The sequence below is a fragment of the Aquarana catesbeiana genome, linkage group LG12, assembly GCF_042186555.1.
Source record: "Aquarana catesbeiana isolate 2022-GZ linkage group LG12, ASM4218655v1, whole genome shotgun sequence".
In the NCBI taxonomy this organism is placed as follows: domain Eukaryota; kingdom Metazoa; phylum Chordata; class Amphibia; order Anura; family Ranidae; genus Aquarana; species Aquarana catesbeiana.
In genome coordinates, this window is record NC_133335.1 from 241,634,989 (window position 1) to 241,658,406 (window position 23,418).

General features: G+C 54.2%; 2 protein-coding genes across 2 annotated transcripts in view; one reads left to right on the forward strand and one right to left on the reverse strand.

Annotated features, from left to right (window-relative positions):
- Positions 1 to 8,010, reverse strand: part of NARF (nuclear prelamin A recognition factor) — a 27,094-nt gene extending 19,084 nt beyond the window's left edge. Inside the window, 1 exon segment of the mRNA XM_073606473.1 lies at positions 7,927 to 8,010. Coding sequence (XP_073462574.1) covers positions 7,927 to 8,010 — 84 coding nt within the window.
- CYBC1 (cytochrome b-245 chaperone 1) lies at positions 7,924 to 22,784 on the forward strand. Its single transcript, XM_073607005.1, has 6 exons — positions 7,924 to 8,155; positions 11,900 to 11,941; positions 13,124 to 13,197; positions 16,741 to 16,837; positions 16,971 to 17,115; positions 17,304 to 22,784. The coding sequence occupies exons 1-6, from the start codon at positions 8,071 to 8,073 to the stop codon at positions 17,425 to 17,427; spliced, it is 567 nt and encodes a 188-aa protein (XP_073463106.1). The 5' UTR covers positions 7,924 to 8,070; the 3' UTR covers positions 17,428 to 22,784.
- Positions 22,785 to 23,418: the final 634 nt, after the last annotated feature.

Sequence of the window (23,418 nt, forward strand, 5' to 3'; positions counted from 1 at the left end):
GGCCGCCCTCCTCTGCCCCGCCGACTGAGGGCCGCCCCCCCTCTGCCCCGCCGACTGAGGGCCGCCCCCCCTCTGCCCCGCCGACTGAGGGCCGCCCCCCCTCTGCCCCGCCGACTGAGGGCCGCCCCCCCTCTGCCCCGCCGACTGAGGGCCGCCCCCCCTCTGCCCCGCCGACTGAGGGCCGCCCCCCCTCTGCCCCGCCGACTGAGGGCCGCCCCCCCTCTGCCCCGCCGACTGAGGGCCGCCCCCCCTCTGCTCCGCCGACTGAGGGCCGCCCCGCCGACTGAGGGCCGCCCCCCTCTGCCCCGCCGACTGAGGGCCGCCCCCCCTCTGCCCCGCCGACTGAGGGCCGCCCCCCCTCTGCCCCGCCGACTGAGGGCCGCCCCCCCTCTGCCCCGCCGACTGAGGGCCGCCCCCCCTCTGCCCCGCCGACTGAGGGCCGCCCCCCCTCTGCCCCGCCGACTGAGGGCCGCCCCCCCTCTGCCCCGCCGACTGAGGGCCGCCCCCCTCTGCCCCGCCGACTGAGGGCCGCCCCCCCTCTGCCCCGCCGACTGAGGGCCGCCCCCCCTCTGCCCCGCCGACTGAGGGCCGCCCCCCCCTCTGCCCCGCCGACTGAGGGCCGCCCCCCCTCTGCCCCGCCGACTGAGGGCCGCCCCCCCTCTGCCCCGCCGACTGAGGGCCGCCCCCCCTCTGCCCCGCCGACTGAGGGCCGCCCCCCCTCTGCCCCGCCGACTGAGGGCCGCCCCCCCTCTGCCCCGCCGACTGAGGGCCGCCCCCCCTCTGCCCCGCCGACTGAGGGCCGCCCCCCCTCTGCCCCGCCGACTGAGGGCCGCCCCCCCTCTGCCCCGCCGACTGAGGGCCGCCCCCCCTCTGCCCCGCCGACTGAGGGCCGCCCCCCCTCTGCCCCGCCGACTGAGGGCCGCCCCCCCTCTGCCCCGCCGACTGAGGGCCGCCCCCCCTCTGCCCCGCCGACTGAGGGCCGCCCCCCCTCTGCCCCGCCAACTGAGGGCCGCCCCGCCGACTGAGGGCCGCCCCCCTCTGCCCCGCCGACTGAGGCCGCCCCCCCTCTGCCCCGCCGACTGAGGGCCGCCCCCCTCTGCCCCGCCGACTGAGGGCCGCCCCCCCTCTGCCCCGCCGACTGAGGGCCGCCCCCCCCTCTGCCCCGCCGACTGAGGGCCGCCCCCCCTCTGCCCTGCCGACTGAGGGCCGCCCCCCCTCTGCCCCGCCGACTGAGGGCCGCCCCCCTCTGCCCCGCCGACTGAGGGCCGCCCCCCCTCTGCCCCGCCGACTGAGGGCCGCCCCCCCCCTCTGCCCCGCCGACTGAGGGCCGCCCCCCCCTCTGCCCCGCCGACTGAGGGCCGCCCCCCCTCTGCCCCGCCGACTGAGGGCCGCCCCCCCTCTGCCCCGCCGACTGAGGGCCGCCCCCCCTCTGCCCCGCCGACTGAGGGCCGCCCCCCCTCTGCCCCGCCGACTGAGGGCCGCCCCCCTCTGCCCCGCCGACTGAGGCCGCCCCCCCTCTGCCCCGCCGACTGAGGGCCGCCCTCCTCTGCCCCGCCGACTAATGCTCTCCTCTGCCCCCTCTGGCCGCCCCCCCTCTGCCCCGCTGACTGATGCTCTCCTCTGCCCCCTCTGGCTGCCCTCCTCTGCCCCGCCGACTGAGGGCCTCCCTCCTCTGCCCCGCCGACTGATGGCCGCCCTCCTCTGCCCCGCCGACTAAGGCCGCCTCCCCTCTGCCCCGCCGACTGAGGGCCGCCCTCCTCTGCCTCGCCGACTAATGCTCTCCTCTGCCCCCTCTGGCCGCCCCCCCCTCTGCCCCGCCGACTGAGGGCCGCCCCCCCTCTGCCCCGCCGACTGAGGGCCGCCCCCCCTCTGCCCCGCCGACTGAGGGCCGCCCCCCCTCTGCCCCGCCGACTGAGGGCCGCCCCCCCTCTGCCCCGCCGACTGAGGGCCGCCCCCCCTCTGCCCCGCCGACTGAGGGCCGCCCTCCTCTGCCCCGCCGACTGAGGGCCGCCCTCCTCTGCCCCGCCGACTGAGGGCCGCCCTCCTCTGCCCCGCCGACTATTGCTCTCCTCTGCCCTCTCTGGCCGCCCCCCCTCTGCCCCGCTGACTGATGCTCTCCTCTGCCCCCTCTGGCTGCCCTCCTCTGCCCCGCCGACTGAGGGCCTCCCTCCTCTTCCCCGCCGACTGATGGCCGCCCTCCTCTGCCCCGCCGACTAAGGCCGCCTCCCCTCTGCCCCGCCGACTGAGGGCCGCCCTCCTCTGCCTCGCCGACTAATGCTCTCCTCTGCCCCCTCTGGCTGCCCTCCTCTGCCCCGCCGACTGAGGGCCGCCCCCCCTCTGCCCCGCCGACTGAGGGCCGCCCCCCCTCTGCCCCGCCGACTGAGGGCCGCCCTCCTCTGCCCCGCCGACTATTGCTCTCCTCTGCCCCCTCTGGCCGCCCCCCCTCTGCCCCGCTGACTGATGCTCTCCTCTGCCCCCTCTGGCTGCCCTCCTCTGCCCCGCCGACTGAGGGCCGCCCTCCTCTGCCCCGCCGACTGAGGGCCGCCCTCCTCTGCGCCGCCGACTAAGGCCGCCCCCCCTCTGCCCCGCCGACTGAGGGCCGCCCTCCTCTGCCCCGCCGACTGAGGGCCGCCCTCCTCTGCCCCGCCGACTGAGGGCCGCCCTCCTCTGCCCCGCCGACTGAGGGCCGCCCTCCTCTGCCCCGCCGACTAATGCTCTCCTCTGCCCCCTCTGGCCGCCCCCCCTCTGCCCCGCTGACTGATGCTCTCCTCTGCCCCCTCTGGCCGCCCCCCTCTGCCCCGCCGACTGAGGGCCGCCCCCCCTCTGCCCCGCCGACTGAGGGCCGCCCCCCCTCTGCCCCGCCGACTGAGGGCCGCCCCCCCTCTGCCCCGCCGACTGAGGGCCGCCCCCCCTCTGCCCCGCCGACTGAGGGCCGCCCCCCCTCTGCCCCGCCGACTGAGGGCCGCCCCCCCTCTGCCCCGCCGACTGAGGGCCGCCCCCCCTCTGCCCCGCCGACTGAGGGCCGCCCCCCTCTGCCCCGCCGACTGAGGGCCGCCCCCCTCTGCCCCGCCGACTGAGGGCCGCCCCCCCTCTGCCCCGCCGACTGAGGGCCGCCCCCCCTCTGCCCCGCCGACTGAGGGCCGCCCCCCCTCTGCCCCGCCGACTGAGGGCCGCCCCCCTCTGCCCCGCCGACTGAGGGCCGCCCCCCTCTGCCCCGCCGACTGAGGGCCGCCCCCCCCTGCCCCGCCGACTGAGGGCTGCCCCCCTCTGGCCCGCCGACTGAGGCCGCCCCCCCTCTGGCCCGCCGACTGAGGCCGCCCCCCCTCTGCCCCGCCGACTGAGGGCTGCCCTCCTCTGCCCCGCCGACTAATGCTCTCCTCTGCCCCCTCTGGCCGCCCCCCCTCTGCCCCGCTGACTGATGCTCTCCTCTGCCCCCTCTGGCTGCCCTCCTCTGCCCCGCCGACTGAGGGCCGCCCTCCTCTGCCCCGCCGACTAAGGCCGCCCCCCCTCTGCCCCGCCGACTGAGGGCCGCCCTCCTCTGCCTCGCCGACTAATGCTCTCCTCTGCCCCCTCTGGCCGCCCCCCCTCTGCCCCGCTGACTGATGCTCTCCTCTGCCCCCTCTGGCCTCCCTCCTCTGCCCCGCCGACTGAGGGCCGCCCTCCTCTACCCCGCCGACTGAGGGCCGCCCTCCTCTGCCCCGCCGACTGAGGGCCGCCCTCCTCTGCCTCACCGACTAATGCTCTCCTCTGCCCCCTCTGGCCACCCCCCCTCTGCCCCGCTGACTGAGGGCCGCCCCCCCTCTGCCCCGCCGACTGAGGGCCGCCCTCCTCTGCCCCGCCGACTAAGGCCGCCCCCCCTCTGCCCTGCCGACTGAGGGCCGCCCCCCCTCTGCCCCGCCGACTGAGGGCTGCCCCCCTCTGGCCCGCCGACTGAGGGCTGCCCCCCTCTGGCCCGCCGACTGAGGCCGCCCCCCCTCTGGCCCGCCGACTGAGGCCGCCCCCCCTCTGGCCCGCCGACTGAGGCCGCCCCCCCTCTGCCCCGCCGACTGAGGGCCGCCCTCCTCTGCCCCGCCGACTAATGCTCTCCTCTGCCCCCTCTGGCCGCCCCCCCTCTGCCCCGCCTACTGATGCTCTCCTCTGCCCCCTCTGGCCTCCCTCCTCTGCCCCGCCGACTGAGGGCCGCCCTCCTCTGCCCCGCCGACTGAGGGCTGCCCTCCTCTGCCCCGCCGACTAATGCTCTCCTCTGCCCCCTCTGGCCGCCCCCCCTCTGCCCCGCTGACTGATGCTCTCCTCTGCCCCCTCTGGCTGCCCTCCTCTGCCCCGCCGACTGAGGGCCGCCCTCCTCTGCCCCGCCGACTAAGGCCGCCCCCCCTCTGCCCCGCCGACTGAGGGCCGCCCTCCTCTGCCTCGCCGACTAATGCTCTCCTCTGCCCCCTCTGGCCGCCCCCCCTCTGCCCCGCTGACTGATGCTCTCCTCTGCCCCCTCTGGCCTCCCTCCTCTGCCCCGCCGACTGAGGGCCGCCCTCCTCTGCCCCGCCGACTGAGGGCCGCCCTCCTCTGCCCCGCCGACTGAGGGCCGCCCTCCTCTGCCCCGCCGACTGAGGGCCGCCCTCCTCTGCCTCACCGACTATTGCTCTCCTCTGCCCCCTCTGGCCACCCCCCCTCTGCCCCGCTGACTGAGGGCCGCCCCCCCTCTGCCCCGCCGACTGAGGGCCGCCCTCCTCTGCCCCGCCGACTAAGGCCGCCCCCCCTCTGCCCTGCCGACTGAGGGCCGCCCCCCCTCTGGCCCGCCGACTGAGGGCTGCCCCCCTCTGGCCCGCCGACTGAGGGCTGCCCCCCTCTGGCCCGCCGACTGAGGCCGCCCCCCCTCTGGCCCGCCGACTGAGGCCGCCCCCCCTCTGCCCCGCCGACTGAGGGCCGCCCTCCTCTGCCCCGCCGACTAATGCTCTCCTCTGCCCCCTCTGGCCGCCCCCCCTCTGCCCCGCCTACTGATGCTCTCCTCTGCCCCCTCTGGCTGCCCTCCTCTGCCCCGCCGACTGAGGGCCGCCCTTCTCTGCCCCGCCGACTGAGGGCCGCCCTCCTCTGCCCCGCCGACTAAGGCCGCCCCCCCTCTGCCCCGCCGACTGAGGGCCGCCCTCCTCTGCCTCGCCGACTAATGCTCTCCTCTGCCCCCTCTGGCCGCCCCCCCTCTGCCCCGCTGACTGATGCTCTCCTCTGCCCCCTCTGGCCTCCCTCCTCTGCCCCGCCGACTGAGGGCCGCCCTCCTCTGCCCCGCCGACTGAGGGCCGCCCTCCTCTGCCTCACCGACTAATGCTCTCCTCTGCCCCCTCTGGCCACCCCCCCTCTGCCCCGCTGACTGATGCTCTCCTCTGCCCCCTCTGGCCGCCCTCCTCTGCCCCGCCGACTGAGGGCCGCCCTCCTCTGCCCCGCCGACTGAGGGCCGCCCTCCTCTGCCCCGCCGACTAAGGCCGCCCCCCCTCTGCCCCGCCGACTGAGGGCCGCCCTCCTCTGCCCCGCCGACTAATGCTCTCCTCTGCCCCCTCTGGCCGCCCCCCCTCTGCCCCGCTGACTGATGCTCTCCTCTGCCCCCTCTGGCCGCCCTCCTCTGCCCCGCCGACTGAGGGCCGCCCTCCTCTGCCCCGCCGACTGAGGGCCGCCCTCCTCTGCCCCGCCGACTGAAGGCCGCCCTCCTCTGCCCCGCCGACTGAGGGCCGCCCTCCTCTGCCCCGCCGACTGAGGGCCGCCCTCCTCTGCCCCGCCGACTGAGGGCCGCCCTCCTCTGCCATGCCGACTGAGGCCGCCCCCCCTCTGCCCCGCTGACTGATGCTCTCCTCTGCCCCCTCTGGCTGCCTCCCTCTGCCCCGCCGACTGAAGCCTTTCCCACTATATATTCACATCTAGGCATTTTGGGCGTTCTTCTGCTCTAAGCCTCAGCTCTAAAAACGCCCAAAAACATCCCATTCATTTTAATGGCCCCCCCTGTTCACATCTGAGCGTTCTGTCTCCTAAAGCAAAACGTCCGTCGCTCAAAAAAAGTACAGGAGCTTCTTTTTTTGGCAGATTACAGATTGGCCTGTACAAAAACGCTGCAAAAAACGCCTGTAAAATAGCAACGCCTAGATGTGAATGGAGCCGAAGACTTGGCTTGGCATGCACTTTACAGATCTGATATGAGATCCCGTGACACGTCTAATGCCGCGTACACACAGTCGGATGCGCAAGATCCCTACGCATGCTCAGAAGCATTAAACGCCATTTTCTCAGCTCGTCGTCGTAGTGTTGTACATCACCGCGTTCTTGACGGTCGTAATTGCAGCAAACTTTTGCGTGAATGCAAGGCAAACTTGAGCGGAATCCCTTCGGAAAAGCCTTCGTATCTTTTTCCGACGAGAAAACCGATCGTGTGTACGCGGCATAAGGCTCTGCAAGCGCTAGAAGTTAAAACCTTGTTCAGAAAGAAGTTCTGTGATAAGGTGACAACTCTCTGTCCGTGTCACCCAGCTGTGCTCTTGTGTTGTCAGACTGGATTACACAAATAAAAAACCTACATGCGGCTGTTCTAAGACACATTACACATGCAGACAGGAAGTTGCTGTAACAAAGGATGATAAGTGGAAAAGAAGTATCTAATATAAAAAACGGCAACGGTTATAAATAGTGTTTCAGCAAACTTTATTTTAATCTACTTTAGACCTTAAGGAACTGATAAGATCACAGAGGTAGCCGGCTTATCAGATGAGCGAATATTGTTAGAAGAAAACGGTCTTGCAAAATACAAAAAATTAGTTGAAGACAGTGGCGTCGCTAGGGGGTGGCTTTTGGGGCTATAGCCCCGAATCTGGGGCCCATAGACCCGAGTCTCTGCAGGGCTCCCCAAGGGTAGGGGAGGCTCTCTGGGGACCCTGATGTAAGTGGGGGGGCTCACTGGGGACCATGTTTTTAAGGGGGAGGCTCTCTGGGAACCCTGATGTAAGTGGGGGGATCTCTGGGGACCCTGATGCAAGGGGGAGGCTCTCTGGGGACCCTGATGCAAGCGGGAGGCTCTCTGGGGACCCTGATGTAAGGGGGGCTCTCTGGGGACCCTGATGTAAGGGGGGGGGCTCTCTGGGGACCCTGATGTAAGGGGTGGGGGTTCTCTGGGAACCCTGATGTAAGGGGGGGGGGTTCTCTGGGGACCCTGATGTAAGGGGGGGGTTCTCTGGGGACCCTGATGTAAGGGGGGGGGGTTCTCTGGGAACCCTGATGTAAGGGGGGGGGGTTCTCTGGGAACCCTGATGTAAGGGGGGGGGGGTTCTCTGGGAACCCTAATGTAAGGGGGGGGGGGGGTTCTCTGGGAACCCTGATGTAAGGGGGGGGGTTCTCTGGGAACCCTGATGTAAGGGGGGGGGGTTCTCTGGGAACCCTGATGCAAGGGGGAGGCTCTCTGGGGACCCTGATGTAAGGGGGAGGCTCTCTGGGGACCCTGATGTAAGGGGGGACTCTCTTGGGACCCTGATGTAAGGGGGGGGCTCTCTGGGGACCCTGATGTAAGGGGGGGGGGCTCTCTGGGGATATATACACACACACGTATATATTATATACATGTGTATGCCCGCCCAAGCATATGACTTTCTTTACTACGCTACTATGGGCTCTAGCCCCAGATCTTTTGTAGACCTAGCAACGCCCCTGGTTGCAGATCTCCCATTACCCTTCTACCCACCGATGATAATACAAAGGCTTGTGCATGCTTCAGTGATGTCACAGCTTCCCCGTGAACGGATTGGCTGCGTTTTTTTTTTTTTCTAAGTATGGCTTCAGCCTCAGAGCCCCATGTCAACTGCCATGCTGGTTCCCACAGCAGAACTTCTACTACAATAAAACTTCCTTCTCCTCTTCTTGTTCCTCTTCCTGGTCACCCTTCCTCCTCTCTCAGCACCAGTTTACCAGAAAGCCGGATGTGGCAGTTACACAACACTCAATATTGATTGCCGGAGGTGAAAGCCTCCAGAGATAAGGCTGCCACTCCATACTGAGTGTTGGGGGTCTGCTGTCATTCCTTCTCTTTGTATTCCAGGAAAAAAGGCAGCCATGTATATGCAAGTGGAGAGCCAGACGGGGACCCGGTTACATCTCAAGAGGAACCCCAGCGTCCGTTCTTGGTCCCTTTTGGTTGGTGAGTTTACCTCCCTTTTATTACAGAGTTTATTTAGAACCTGCAGTTTGCACAGAGGTCTACAAAATATAGGGAGACGGTACAATTCAACACGAGAGAGTTAGGAGGGCAGTGTTCATAAGGGCTTACAATCTGAAAGGAAGGGGCAACTGAAACCAAAGATAACTGTAAGGGGACGAGTTGCTTGAGAAAGTAGAAATTCGGTATTTACAGTATCTCACAAAAATAAGTACACCCCTCAGTCACATTTGTGTAAATCTTTTCTTCTATCTTTTCATGTGACAACACTGAAGAAATGACACTTGTCTACAATGTAAAGTAGTGAGTGTACAGCTTGTATAACAGTGTAAATTTGCTGTCCCCTCAAAATAACTCAACACACAGCCATTAATGTCTAAACCGCTGGCAACAAAAGTCAGTACACCCCTAAGTGAAAATCTCCACATTGGGCCCAATTAGCCATTTTCCCTCCCCGGTGTCATGTGACTTGTTAGTGTTACAAGGTCTCAGGTGTGAATGGGGAGCAGGTGTGTTAAATTTGGTGTTATCGCTCTCATTCTCTCATACTGGTCACTGGAAGTTCAACATGGCACCTCATGGCAAAGAACTCTCTGAGGATCTGAAAAAAAAGAATTGTTGCTCTACATAAAGATGGCCTAGGCTATAAGAAGATTGCCAAGACCCTGAAACTGAGCTGCAGCACGGTGGCCAAGACCATACAGTGGTATAACAGGACAGGTTCCCCTCAGAACAGGCTTCACCATGGTCCACCAAAGAAGTTGAGGTCACGTGCTCAGCGTCATATCCAGAGGTTGTCTTTAGGAAATAGACGTATGAGTGCTGCCAGCATTGCTGCAGAGGTTGTAGGGGTGGGGGGTCAGCCTGTCAGTGCTCAGACCATACGCCGCACACTGCATCAAATTGGTCTGCATGGCTGTCGTCCCAGAAGGAAGCCTCTTCTAAAGATGATGTACAGGAAAGTACACAAACAGTTTGCTGAAGACAAGCAGACTAAGGACATGGATTACTGGAACCATGTCCTGAGGTCTGATGAGACCAAGATAAACTTATTTGGTTCAGATGGTGACAAGCGTGTGTGGGGGCAACCAGGTGAGGAGGACAAAGACAAGTGTGTCTTGTCTACAGTCAAGCATGGTGGTGGGAGTGTCATGGTCTGGGGCTGCATGAGTGCTGCCGGCACTGGGGGGCTACAGATCATTGAGGGAACCATGAATGCCAACATGTACTGTGATATACTGAAGAAGAGCATGATCCCCTCCCTTCAGAGACTGGACCGCAGGGCAGTATTCCAACATGATAACCACCCCAAACACACCTCCAAGACCAGCACTGCCTTGCTAAAGAAGCTGAGGGTAAAGGTGATGGACTGGCCAAGCATGTCTCCAGACCTAAACCCTATTGATCATCTGTGGGACATCCTCAAACGGAAGGTGGAGGAGCGCAAGGTCTCTAACATCCACCAGCTCTGTGATGTCATCATGGAGGAGGGGAAGAGGACTCCAGTGACAACCTGTGAAGCTCTGGTGACCTCCATGCCCTAGAGGGTTAAGGCAGTGCTGGAAAATAATGGTGACCACACAAAATATTGACACTTTGGGCCCAATTTGGAGATTTTCACTTAGGGGTGTACTGACTTTTGTTGCCAGCGGTTTAGACATTAATGGCTGTGTGTTGAGTTATTTTGAGGGGACAGCAAATTTACACTGTTATACAAGCTGTACACTCACTACTTTACATTGTAGCAAAGTGTCATTTCTTCAGTGTTGTCACATGAAAAGATAGAAGAAAAGATTTACACAAATGTGAGGGGTGTATTACTTTTGTGAGATACTGTAGGTAGAGACGGGATAGGCTTCCCTGAAGAGAGGAGATGGCAAAAGTAGAGAATAGGCATAGGAGATAACAAGACAGATTGGGGTTAGGCGTTCCAGGGGATGGGAAAGGCTCTGGAGAAGTCCTTGAGGTGACAAGGGAGTTTGAGGATAAGAGAGGCTCTGGAGATGAGGGGCTACAGAACAGGAGCACTTACAAGGAGTGAAGGTTGATGGAGAAAGTAAAAGTTCTGTTGTTAGACTGAGACATGATGGGCTTGAAGATATAAGTTTAGAGGCATTTCCTAAAGGTGGACACAGCTGGGGATAGCCAGACAGATTCAGGTAGGGAGTTCTAGAGGATGGGAGAGACTCTGGAGATATCCTGGAGGTGATAAGGGAGTTACAGAACAGGAGTTCTTACGATGAACAAAGGTTGATGGAGAAGTTGAGGCGTGATAGACATGAGTTTTTAGGCATCATCTAAACGTAGACAGAGCTGGAGATAGCCAGACAGACTGGGGTTGGGAGCTCCATTGGATGGGAGAGGCTCTATAGAAGTCCTGGAGGTGTCATGGGAGCTACAGAACAGGTCGTCTTATGAGAAGCGAAGGTTGATGGAGAGAGTAAAAGTTCTGTTTAGATGAGGCATGAATGGGCTTCCTTGAAAACATGAGTTTTTAGGCATCACCTAAAGGTGGACAGAGCTGGGAATAGCCAGACAGATTGGGGTAGGGAATTCCAGAGGATAGAAAGAGAGAGAGGCTGATGACATAGTAGCCAAGTAGCTAGAGAGCAGGAGGTCTTGGAAGTAGCAAAGAGGATGGTTGATGAAGAAAGTACATATGAAGTTTGTTGAGTTGTGGTGGGATAGGCTTCCTTGAGAAAATTGGGTTTTCAGGGTGGACAGAGCTGGAGACAGCCAGACAGATTGGAGTTGGGAGTTCCAGGGGATCGGGGAAGATCTGGAGGTGACATGGGAGCTAGAGAGCAGGAGGTCTTGGGAAGGAGAAAATAAGATAGTTGATGAAAAAACAAAAAGTTCTGTTGGGTTGAGGGGGGATAGGCTTCTCTGGGGAAACGAGCATTCGCAATTTTGAAGCTTGACATGTTGGGTATCTATTTACTTGGCAAAGCATCATCTTTCACATTCTACAAAAAAAAATGGGTTATATATATTGTGTGTTTTTAAATTTTATTAAAGTGTACATATTACGAGTCCAGAGACGGGTAACAAATATGGTGAAAGGTGTGGGGATAAAAACGTATCAAGAGCGACTTCAGGAACTCAATATGTGCAGTCTGGAGGAAAGAAGGGAATGGGGAGACATGATTGAAACCTTTAAATGCATCATCGGGGTCAATAGGGTTCAGGAAGGCAGTTTTTTTTTCAATATGAAACCAAAATCAAGAACACGGGGGACATGACCTCAAACTAACTGGAGGGACGTTCAAAACTAATTTTATAAAGTATTATTTTGCTGAAAGGGTAGTTGATGCTCGGAATAAAGTACCAGCAGAGGTAGTGAGACAGTCAACAGTAAATGGCTTCAAACATGCTTGGGATAAACATAAATCTATGGTCAGGCAACAAAGTTCACAAAAAATTAATAAATTATAAAAATGTGCAGATTTGATGGACTACTTGGGCTTTTTCTGCTATCACTTTTTTTAGGTTTCTGTGGTTCTATGTAGAATTTTTTTTTTCCCCCCAAAAAAATTGCTTTTGAAAAACTGTTGCACAAATATCGTGTCACATAAAAAAATGTCGACAACCGCCATTTTTTTCTCTAGGGCCTCTGAAAAAAAGAACAAAAAAAACATTTTGGGGTTTCTAAGTTATTTTCTCGCTAAGAATACTGACTTTTAGGAATCACTAGTGTGTATTAATACAGCTGCTTGTTTTTTTTAGCAATCTCTTCGGTGGGGCTGGCAGCTGCGTTTTACAGCACAGGTAAGTTCCCCGTGATTACATATTGTCCTTGTCTTAAAGTAGAAGTCCAGCTTTTTAGTTCACTTTAATACACTATATTTCCAAAAGTATTGGGACAAATGAACTTTAATGACATCCCAGTCTTAGTCCGTAGGGTTCAATATTGAGTTGGCTCCGCCCTTTGCAGCTATAACAGCTTCACCTCTTCTGGGAAGGCTGTCCACAAGGTTTAGGAGGGTGTCTATGGGAATGTTTGACCATTCTTCCAGAAGAGCATTTGTAAGGTCAGGCACTGATGTTGGTCGAGAAGGCCTGTCTTGCAGTCTCCGCTCCTAATTCATCCCAAAGGTGTGCTATCGGGTTGAGGTCAGGACTCTGTGCAGGCCAGTCAAGTTTATCCACCCCAAACTGGCTCATCCATGTCTTTATGGACCTTGCTTTGTGCACTGGTGGGCAGTCATGTTGGAACAGGAAGGGGCCGTCCCCAAACTGTTCCCACAAAGTTGGGAGCATGAAATTGTCCAAAATGTCTTGGTATGCCGACGCCTTAAGGAGTTCCTTTCACTATAACTAAGGGGCCAAGCCCAACCCCTGAAAAACAACCCCCACACCATAATCCCCCCTCCACCAAAGGGTTTGGACCAGTGCACAAAGCAAGGTCCATAAAGACATGGATGAGCGAGTTTGGGGTGGAGGAACTTGACTGGCCTGATGTTGGGACGAGTGGGATTTCACTCGCCCTTCTTAAAGAATGGTCAAACATTCCCATAGACACCCTCCTAAACCTTGTGAACGGCCTTCCCAGAAGAGGTGAAGCTGTTATAGCTGCAAAGGGCGGAGCCAACTCAATATTGAACCCTACGGACTAAGACTGGGATGTCATTAAAGTTCATGTGTGTGTAAAGGCAGGCGTCCCAATACTTTTGGTAATATAGCGTAGATAATTTGGGCCATTCTGTTCCCAGGAATGGAATGATTTCTGATTTCTAGGGTAAGCAGTTTGAAATTCTGCACCCCTACAGAGGGGGATGAATTACCACTCACACCACCAGTGGCATCTTCATCTTGGGATCGGTTATTTTTCATTGGCTCTTGTGTTTCATTTAAAATCTTGAACCATCAATGATAAATGTGTTTCTTTGGCTTGATGTTTGTTTTTGTATTGACTCCTCTTCCTTCTTGTGGGTTTTCTTTTCCTCCTAGACTCCTTTGCATGGAAGCTCTTCTATGTGGCCGGTTGTTTCTTTGTGGCTATCCAGAATTTAGAAGATTGGGAAGTAAGTCCATTTTGCTATCAAAAGCTAAGAGTTTGGTTTATGTGGATTTAGCTAAAAGTGGATTTCCAGCCCCAAATTTTTTATTTTAATTTTTTTTTTAACTTTTAAGTAAAATGACGAAGAGTGCAGTCTTTTAGTGCAAAGTCAAGATGATAGCCAGAACATTCAAAATAATGAAAAAATACAAATTTACAACTGCAATACCCATGGTACCCACTCCAAATTTCTTAATATGAGGACCCCTTGGCTGGAATAGTCAAATGAACATTTGTTACTCTCTTGTCTCCTTTTAATCTATATAGAAAAACGCTGAGAGATCTGTATGCCTTACCCCAGTACCCATGAAACTCCCTATCACCACCCCTCTCCCTACACCTTCCACCCTTTGTTCTGCCTAATCCGTGTGCACCCCAGGAGCCTAAGACCCTTGCTCTTCTTCTTTTTATTATATTTTCCTCCTTCTCTCCCCTCTCCTGCTCCACTGACAACAACAATGAAGCATTATTCCTCCCATGGACACCAACAAAAGGGTGCAATTCCTCCCATTGTCACCAACGATGGAGAAAAATTCCTTCCCATTGGGGCCAAGGATGGGGCACAGATGCTTCCCACTGAATCCGAGGATAGGGCATTGTTTACTCCTGCTGGATGCCAGAACAGCGTATATTCCTACTGGCTACTCTCTGGCCCCACTAAAGTCTAAAGGACAGTGAACTGGCCCTTTTGTTTAAAAAGTTTGGAGACCCCTGCTATAGTGAAACAAAAAATACATTTACTGCCATTCTATTTAAAATCCAACATTTCAAACGAGAGTCCCCTTTCTCATGGTAGTAAAAGTTTTACTACATTGAGAAATGGGCCTCTTACGTTCTCAATAATTGGTCTTTATGGAACAGCAGTAAACTTTACTTTTTATTTTCCTGGATGTGCTGACTCTTGTATACCCTCTTGGGCATGGAGGTCACCAGAGCTTCACAGGTTGTTGCTGGGGTCTTCTTCTACTCCTCCATGATGACATCATGGAGCTGGTGGATGTTGGAGACCTTGCGCTCCTCCACCTTCCGTTTTGAGGATGTCCCACAGATGATCAATAGGGTTTAGGTCTGGAGACATCCTTGGCCAGTCCATCACCTTTACCCTCAGCTTCTTTAGCAAGGCAGTGGTGGTCTTGGAGGTGTGTTTGGGGTGGTAATCATGTTGGAATACTGCCCTGCGGTCCAGTCTCTGAAGGGAGGGGATCATGCTCTTCTTCAGTAGGCCACAGTACATGTTGGCATTCATGGTCCTCTCAATGATCTGTAGCCCCCCAGTGCCGGCAGCACTCATGCAGCCCCAGACCATGACACTCCCACCACCATGTTTGACTGTAGACAAGACACACTTGTCTTTGTCCTCCTCACCTGGTTGCCTCCACACACGCTTGTCACCATCTGAACCAAATACGTTTATCTTGGTCTCATCAGACCACAGGACATGGTTCCAGTAATCCATCTCCTTAGTCTGCTTGTCTTCAGAAAACTGTTTGTGGACTTTCTTGTGCATCATCTTTAGAAGAGGCTTCCTTCTGGGATGACAGCCATGCAGACCAATTTGATGCAGCGTGCGGCGTATGGTCTGAGCACTGACAGGCGGACCCCCAACCCCTACAACCTCTGCAGCAATGCTGGCAGCACTCATACATCTATTTCCCAAAGACAACCTCTGGATATGACGCTGAGCACGTGACCTCAACTTCTTTGGTGGACCATGGTGAGGCCTGTTCTGAGTGGAACCTGTCCTGTTATACCGCTGTATGGTCTTGGCCACTGTGCTGCAGCTCAGTTTCAGGGTCTTGGTAATCTTCTTATAGCCTAGGCCATCTTTATGTAGAGCAAAAATTCTTTTCTTCAGATCCTCAGAGAGTTCTTTGCCATGAGGTGCCATGTTGAACATCCAGTGACCAGTATGAGAGAGTGAGAGCGATAACACCAAATTTAACACACCTGCTCCCCATTCACACCTGAGACCTTGTAACACTAATGAGACACATGACCCCGGGGAGGGAAAATGGCTAATTGGGCCCAATTTGGACATTTTCATTTAGGGTTGTACTCACTTTTGTTGCCAGCGGTTTAGACATTAATGGCTGTGTGTTGAGTTATTTTGAGGGGACGGCAAATTTACACTGTTATACAAGCTGTACACTCACTACTTTACATTGTAGACAAGTGTCATTTCTTCAGTGTTGTCACATGAAAAGATATAACATACAGTGCCTTTAAAAAGTATTCATACCCCTTGAAATTTTCCACATTTTGTTACAACCGAAAACGTAAATGTATTTTATTGGGATTTTATGTGATAGACCAACACAAAGTGGCTCATAATTGTGAAGTGGAAGGAAAATGATAAATGATACAAATATGTGAAAAGTAGGGTTGTCCCGATACCGACACTAGTATCGGTACTGATACCGAGCATTTGCCCAAGTACTTGTACTCAGTCAAATGCTCCCGATGCTTCACCCAATACCTAAACTGTCAGCAGTGATCGGCGCGTGTGGGAGTTACAAGCTTCTCCCCAACGGCTTTCACCTGCTTAATGACATTCACCGCATGCTCCATGCCCCCTCCGTTCCTCTGTCCCCCTCCGCTGTCCCTCTTCGTTCCTCTGTCCCCCTCCGCTGTCCCTCTTCGTTCCTCTGTCCCCCTCCGCTGTCCCTCTTCGTTCCTCTGTCCCCCTCCGCTGTCCCTCTTCGTTCTTCTGTCCCCCTCCGCTGTCCATCTTCGTTCCTCTGTCCCCCTCCGCTGTCCCTCTTCGTTCCTCTGTCCCCCTCCGCTGTCCCTCTTCGTTCCTCTGTCCCCCTCCGCTGTCCCTCTTCGTTCCTCTGTCCCCCTCCGCTGTCCCTCTTCGTTCCTCTGTCCCCCTCCGCTGTCCCTCTTCGTTCCTCTGTCCCCCTCCGCTGTCCCTCTTCGTTCCTCTGTCCCCCTCCGCTGTCCCTCTTCGTTCCTCTGTCCCCCTCCGCTGTCCCTCTTCGTTCCTCTGTCCCCCTCTCTTCCTCTGTCCCCCCCTCTCTTCCTCTGTCCCCCCCTCTCTTCCTCTGTCCCCCCCTCTCTTCCTCTGTCCCCCCCTCTCTTCCTCTGTCCCCCCCTCTCTTCCTCTGTCCCCCCCTCTCTTCCTCTGTCCCCCTCCGTTCTGCTGTCCCCCTGTTAAGACCCCTGATATCTCACCAAAGCCCCCCAACAGGGCTGATTTAAAAAAAAAAAACTGTCACGTGACATTTTAAAAAAGTATCGGTAATCTGTATCGGCGAGTACTTGGAAAAAAAGTATCAGTACTTGTACTTGGTCCTAAAAAAGTGGTATCGGGACAACCCTAGTGAAAAGTGTGGGGGCATTTGTATTCAGCCCCCTTTACTCTGATTATAAATGGTTTTCAATGTTTACTTTTTTTTTTTACAAATTCTGTACTTTAAAACAACTGCTTTTTAATTCCAGCTGGGCTCTCCTTTTAGTAATTTTTTTTCCTCTTCTTCTTTTTTAATTTTTTTTTTTTATTTTAAAGGAAGCCATATTTGACAAGCGGGAAAAGAAGGCCTTCTTAAAAACATTCAGCTTGTACAAGAAATTGCTGACGATGTGTCAAGGAGGCCAGGAACAAGGTAGGTGGGGTGTCGGTTTAGCATGCCGGAGCGGGGGAGACTTGGGGTCACGGATGGATTGTACTTTGTGAATTATCTCTCGTAATGAACTGCTTTTTGAAGGTAAAAGCTCGCCGTTCTTTTCTTTTTGCAGCGGTGGTGCTCCTCAGTGAGATAAGAGACATCAGCGTCCAAGAGGAGAAAGTAAAATACTTCGGGAAGGGCTACCTTATCGTCTTACGTCTTCTGACGGGAATATCCCACCCGCTTACCCAGAGTGCAGTACTGGGTGGACGTAGGTAAGTAAGAAACGTGAGGCTCAATTCATAAAGTGTTATTTTCAGCTCAGTCCAATGAAATCTTAAAAAAAAAATAAGGGTCCTTCTGCTCCTTGTCTGAAAGCTTTGTGAATTGTTTCTATGGTTCCAAACTCTCCCATTGCGCAAGGTCGCGTTGCCTATTTTATATCTAAATCTTTCTGCTGTAGTGATGTGGAAGCCGTGGCCAAACTCCTGACCAACTTCCTGGAACTAGACATGGCGGGATTCCACTCCAGAATAGATGAGGAGAGCAGCGACAGCGAGGAAGCCTTGGACAAGGACGACAAATGAGTCCCTTTACACCACGGCCTGGGAAAGTGCGGCACGTGAGCTGTTTGCCCGTCTAAGATAATCTCTATGGCAGCAATGAAGTAGACCTTTACTATCCAGATAACCCTTCCGCCTGGTGACATCACAGCTCATGAATTCTTTTGCAGTGACCACATCCTTTGCAATCCATCAAGCTAGTCAACTTTTTTTTTTTTCTCCCCCAATTATCCTTGCACTATTTTTTATTGCTTTATTTCCTGTGCCTTTTGGACGTGCCTTCGTTCTCTTAATTCCAAATATTTTTAGAAGATACATACCAAATTGACATGTGGATCAGTGTTACATCCTATGGAACTTGGAAACGATACTCCAAAGTCTGGTTCTGTGGAGCTTATACTATGGGGGCCAACTAAGTACCTTCCACCAGAGCTCACTGGCAATGGATATTCCATGCTTGATTTCTCGGTTCTTCATGTGATGCCATCTAGGTATATAACATTAGCTGCGTGCTTGATGCCTTGGCTTTGCTTACCAATATAACAGAAACCCATATTACACCTGATAGGAAGTTAATGAAATATTACAATTTTTTATTTTATCTTTTTGCCTTGACCGGTATATCAGAGCATGATGTCCAAGGCTGGGATCCAAACCTTTGTTTGATGTTTACTGTCTGCGGTACTAAAAAATGAACTTTGGTATGAATTGCAGTTCTCTTACTACTGTAGAGGTGTAAAGGGTTGGTATAAACCAGTGATGGCAAAACTTGGCACCCCCAGATGTTTTGGAACTACAATTTCCATGATGCTCATGCACTCTGCAGTGTAGGTGAGCATCATGGGAAATGTACTTCCAGAACATCTGGGGTGCCAAGGTTCACCATCATTGGTATAGACCAGTGGTCTCCAAACTGTGGCCCTTTGCTTGCCTTTACCCGGCCCTTGGGGCATTATTCTTCCTGCTGATACAAGACACTATTCTGCCAACTGGCACTAATATTGGGGCACTATTCCTCCCAATGATACCAGAGATGGGGCACTGCTCCTCCCTTTAATACCAAAAGTGGCGATGTTTACTCCCACTGATACCAAGAAAAATGTCCAGTCCCACTGGCCACAGTCCGGCCCCCCCTAAAGACTGAAGGACAATAAACTGGCCCTTTGTTTAGAAAGTTTGGAGACCCCTGGTATAGACAATACGTACAATCTAACACATGGGAGAGCTGGCCTTGTTTGCTTCGCTTTCTGGTTGGCAACGGCATATACAGTATAGCCCCCTGATAGGACCTTCAATTTATTTTTCTTTCTTTCAGATTGTATTACTGTGAGAACACAAAAACCTATTGCCTTTTAAAATATTTATTTGTACTACAGTATATTATGAGCTTTTATAATGGTACATTTATGGTGAAATGAATCCTAAAGTATTGATGGTCCAGAAATCCTTTGGGGGACCTGTTAGAGCAACTCTTAACCACTGCAGTGGAGGCTCGGCTTCAGTATGTGGCCAAAACTTTTTGGACACGTGCCCATCGCACCTACACCATATGACCAAATGTATGTAGACTCCCCCTTTAAACGATGGATGCTAAATGCTATAGCATATTAAGACATTGTAGACCAAATTGTGCTCTTCCACCCATGTGGTAAGAGTTTGAAGACCTTTTTTTGTTCCACCATGACTGTACTCTAGGGTTGCCACCTCATCCCTTTAAACCCGAACACCTATGAATTACACGGGTTCTGAGACTAATTTAGTGCAGATAAGACACCAAGTGAGTTTAATTAATTAATCAGCCACAAGACCCGTGTAATTAATATGTGTTCGGGTTTCAAAGGATGAGGTGGCAACTCTACTGTACCCCTGTGTACAAAGCCAGCTCCATAGAGACATGGTTTGTCCAGTTTGGTGTGGAGGAACTCGGAACAGAGCCATGACCTCAACCTCACCACGAGCCCTGCAGAACAAACTGATTAGCATATTGTGCTGCTTCTCCCTCTACTAGTGTGAACTTTGCTGCACTGGGACTGCCAGTGAGTAAAACTGGTCAAACTCAGGTATTTAGACTAAAAAGCTGGCAACGCCACTGTGTGCTATTCTCATAAACCTCTTCTTTATTCTGAGTCCCTTACCCAGAAAGTGTTGACGGATTTCAGCCCTGGTGGGCTTTAGTCAACACTTTTCTGGGTGTAGGATTTTGTTTAAAAATTTCGGGTGCATTTATAATAAAGAAGAGTTTGAGCCTAGCACACCGTGTTGCTGGCTTTTTCATCTACCCTGTTTCCCCGAAAATAAGACCTAGCATGATTGTCGGTGATGGCTGCAATATAAGCCCTACCCCCCCCCCAAATAAGCCCTAGTTAAAGTCCTTGTAGGTCTTCTTTTCAGGGAAGGGCTTATTTGGGGGGTAGGGCTTATATTGCAGCCATCACCGACAATCATGCTAGGTCTTATTTTCGGGGAAACAGGGTAGGTGTTTTTCTACAGCAGTGTTTCTCAACTCCAGTCCTCAAGGCGCCCCCAACAGGTCTTGTTTTCAGGCTTCGCATTATTTTGCACAGGTGATTTGATCAGTTTCACTGCCTTAATGGGGTTGTAAACCCTCGTGGTTTTTCTATGCATTATAGTGGAGTTCCAGCCAAAACCTTTTTTTTTTTTTTTTTTAAAAGTCAGCAGCTGCAAACACTGTAGCTGCTAACTTTGAATAAGGACGCTTACCTGTCCAGGGAGCCCGTGATGTCGGCCCCCTGAGGCCGATCCGTCCATTGGATCGGGTGCAGGTGCCGCCATTTGAACTAAGGAAAACCCACATGTCCCAGAAGACAATATGGGGGGGGGGGCTCGCCGCAGAAGAGGATATGACGTCCTCGGCCGCAGCCCGGCTGGATTGGAAGTACTCTTAGTACTTCTAAAAAGGTACTAGAGAAAGAAGATTATTTTTTTTAAATATCCAAAAACTAAGGGTGGACAGGTGGTCTTTCGTTTAAGATCACCTCTAAAAATTGGGTGAAACTCCGCTTTAAGGTGGTGCTGCAGCCCCCGTTTTAATTACCTCACCCCGATCTTTCTCCGGCCGGGAACGAGCACACCAGCGCTAGCTTGTGCCTCGTGTCCTGATTGGATAGATTGATAGCAGCGCAGCCATTGGCTCCCCCTGCTGTCAATCAAATCCAATGATGCGGGAGGGGGGGCGGGGCTGAGTCATGCATTCGGCGGCTATGGACACCAAATGCTGGACTCGGGAGCGCGCCCGCCCGCAAGGTAACATCCCCCCGGGGGAGCACTTCTTCTAGGGGGTTATCTGATGTGGGGAGCCGCCAGGGGACCACAGAAAAGGAGGTTCGGGGCCACTCTGTGCAAAATGAGCTGCAAAGTGGAGGTAAGTATGATATTTTTGTTTAAACAAAAAACAAACCCTTACAATCACTTTAAGCCTGGTACACACGGTACAACTGTTGGACAACCCAGCGTCTGATTTTTGTCTTCAGGGCGTGTGCCGGGATCTTGTCTTGCATACTAACGGCACACAATTGTCATGCCACAAACACGAACGTAGTGACGTACTACGAGGAATTTCAGCTCTTGAGCGCCACCCTTTGGGCCCCTTCTGCTAATGTCGTGTTTTGGTGAGCATTGATTCTGAGCATGTGTGTTTGTACTTTCGACTTTTGTGTGACAGGTTTGTGTACAGGCCATCTGAAAATCTGACGTCAAGCCGTTGTGCGCCAAAAATTTACTAGCCTGTCATCCAACTTTTGTTGGCCGAAAATTGGACAACAATTGTCAAAAGGAGCGTACTAACGGTAAGATTTTAGGACAACAGTCTGTCAGCAGACAATCCCCAGCTGACAATCGTACCGTGTGTAGGAGGAATAAGTATCTGAGGGGAATCTGATAACATGACCTGTTGGGGGCGCCTTGTGGACTGATCTACAGCAGCGGTCTATTCCTGTTGCTGACACCAACAAGGGGGCGTTATTCCTCTGACTTCCTGGCCAATCGGGTCTCAGGACCCGCTTCCTGATTGGCTGGGAGGAGAATCAGGAAGACGATAGTGAATATTAATTTGCTATTGTCACACAACTGGGTGGGCTTGGGGCGCAGTGCTCTGCCCCCTAAACCCACCCTTTTTTTTTTTTTTTAAACCAATTTTGAGCCTCTGGCTCTAATCATATGCTTCAAAAAAAAAAAAAAAAACCATGGGTTTAGCACCCTGCATGTAGATTAGGGGCCGGACGCATGGATTTTAGGGGGACACCCCTGTGTCCCTTATAGACGGGGCCACCACTGGTTGAATGAAAGAACTGACCCACACATGGCTGGCTTTACTCTGCTTTCTCAATGTTGGCACTAGGTTGTTGGTTGGGGTTGATAAAAAAAGAAGAAAAGAAAACAGAAACCCCAAAACAGGAGATCCGTGTCTTGGCGTTTATGGAAATATCACGTTTAATCGATATGGTACTCGTTTTGCTTGTTACAAACATGCGCAGGGTTCTGGGCCTTCGGCCACAAGCTGGAGAGTATTAGGATGATTAGTATTAGTTGTAGGAATTTTTTTTTTTTTTTTGTATAATTTATGCTTAAAGGGTACGTGTACTTTAAGACAAAGTGTATTTATTCTATTTGCCCCTTCCGCTGACCTAACCCCCCCCCCCCCCCTTCCCCTCCACAGATGCATACTTACCGCAGTCTGGCGGCCATGGCTCCAATGGTCGTTTATAGGGCTGCAACTAAGGAATATTTTCATAATCAGTGAGTTGGCTGATTATTTTTTAGAATAATTGGTTAATAACCGTAAAAAAAAGTGTGGTGTATAATTGACTCAATATTGAACCCTACGGACGAAGACTGAGGTGCCATTAGGCAGGCGTCCCAATACTTTTGGTAATATAGTGTATGTACACTATTCATGTGACTGCTTGCAAGAAGATGCAGCTGTGGTGTGGGACTTTAAGGATTGAGAAAAAAAAAAAAGCCTTCTCACAGCCTATCAAACACCCTCTGAAAAGTGGTCCACCATGGATTGCTTTTCAGAGGGTGACTCCCGTATGAACGAGCACATAGACTTCGATGGGTCCCAGAGGCCAGAGATGATGGGAGATGGAAGTCCATAGGGCTGTAATGGACAGACATGGCCGGGACAGACTTCCAGTGCTGGATGTAAACAAACAACGGCACCATGACCAACAGATCAAGGTCCCCATGAGGGGGAGGGGAGGGGGTTTAATTTAGATCTGGGCAAGAAGGATAAATGCACTTTTTTTTGGTGTGACCTTATCCTTTAATAACAAGTCATCATTTTGTACTTGAAACTATGCAGCCAGTGTGTGTAATTCAATATTATGTTTTTATACAGCAAATAAAGTATTAAAAGATGATGATCCTGATAAACAGCGACTTTTATTTGGGATCTCAGGGGGGGTTTGTGTTCTAGTCTATTAGTGTTACTAAACCCCAGGAGCCTGCATTCACTATATCTGATCTCCCCAGGAGCCTGCATTCACTATATCTGATCTCCCCAGGACTCTGCATTCACTATATCTGTTCTCCCCAGGACTCTGCATTCACTATATCTGATCTCCCCAGGACTCTGCATTCACTATATCTGATCTCCCCAGGACTCTGCAATCACTATATCTGATCTCCCCAGGACTCTGCATTCACTATATCTGATCTGCCCAGGAGCCTGCATTCACTATATCTGATCTCCCCAGGAGCCTGCACTCACTATATCTGGTCTCCCCAGGACTCTGCAGTCACTATATCTGTTCTCCCCAGGAGCCTGCATTCACTATATCTGTTCTCCCCAGGAGCCTGCATTCACTATATCTGTTCTCCCCAGGACTCTGCATTCACTATATCTGATCTCCCCAGGAGCCTGCACTCACTATATCTGATCTCCCCAGGAGCCTGCAGTCACTATATCTGCTCTCCCCAGGAGCCTGCATTCACTATATCTGATCTCCCCAGGACTCTGCAGTCACTATATCTGCTCTCCCCAGGAGCCTGCAG

Coding starts and splice junctions, on each gene's coding strand:
- CYBC1 (XM_073607005.1), top strand. CDS start 8,071: ATGTATATGCAAGTGGAGAGCCAGACGGGGACCCGGTTACATCTCAAG. Junction 16,838..16,970: donor TCAAGGAGGCCAGGAACAAG/GTAGGTGGGGTG, acceptor TTCTTTTTGCAG/CGGTGGTGCTCCTCAGTGAG. Junction 17,116..17,303: donor GCAGTACTGGGTGGACGTAG/GTAAGTAAGAAA, acceptor TTTCTGCTGTAG/TGATGTGGAAGCCGTGGCCA.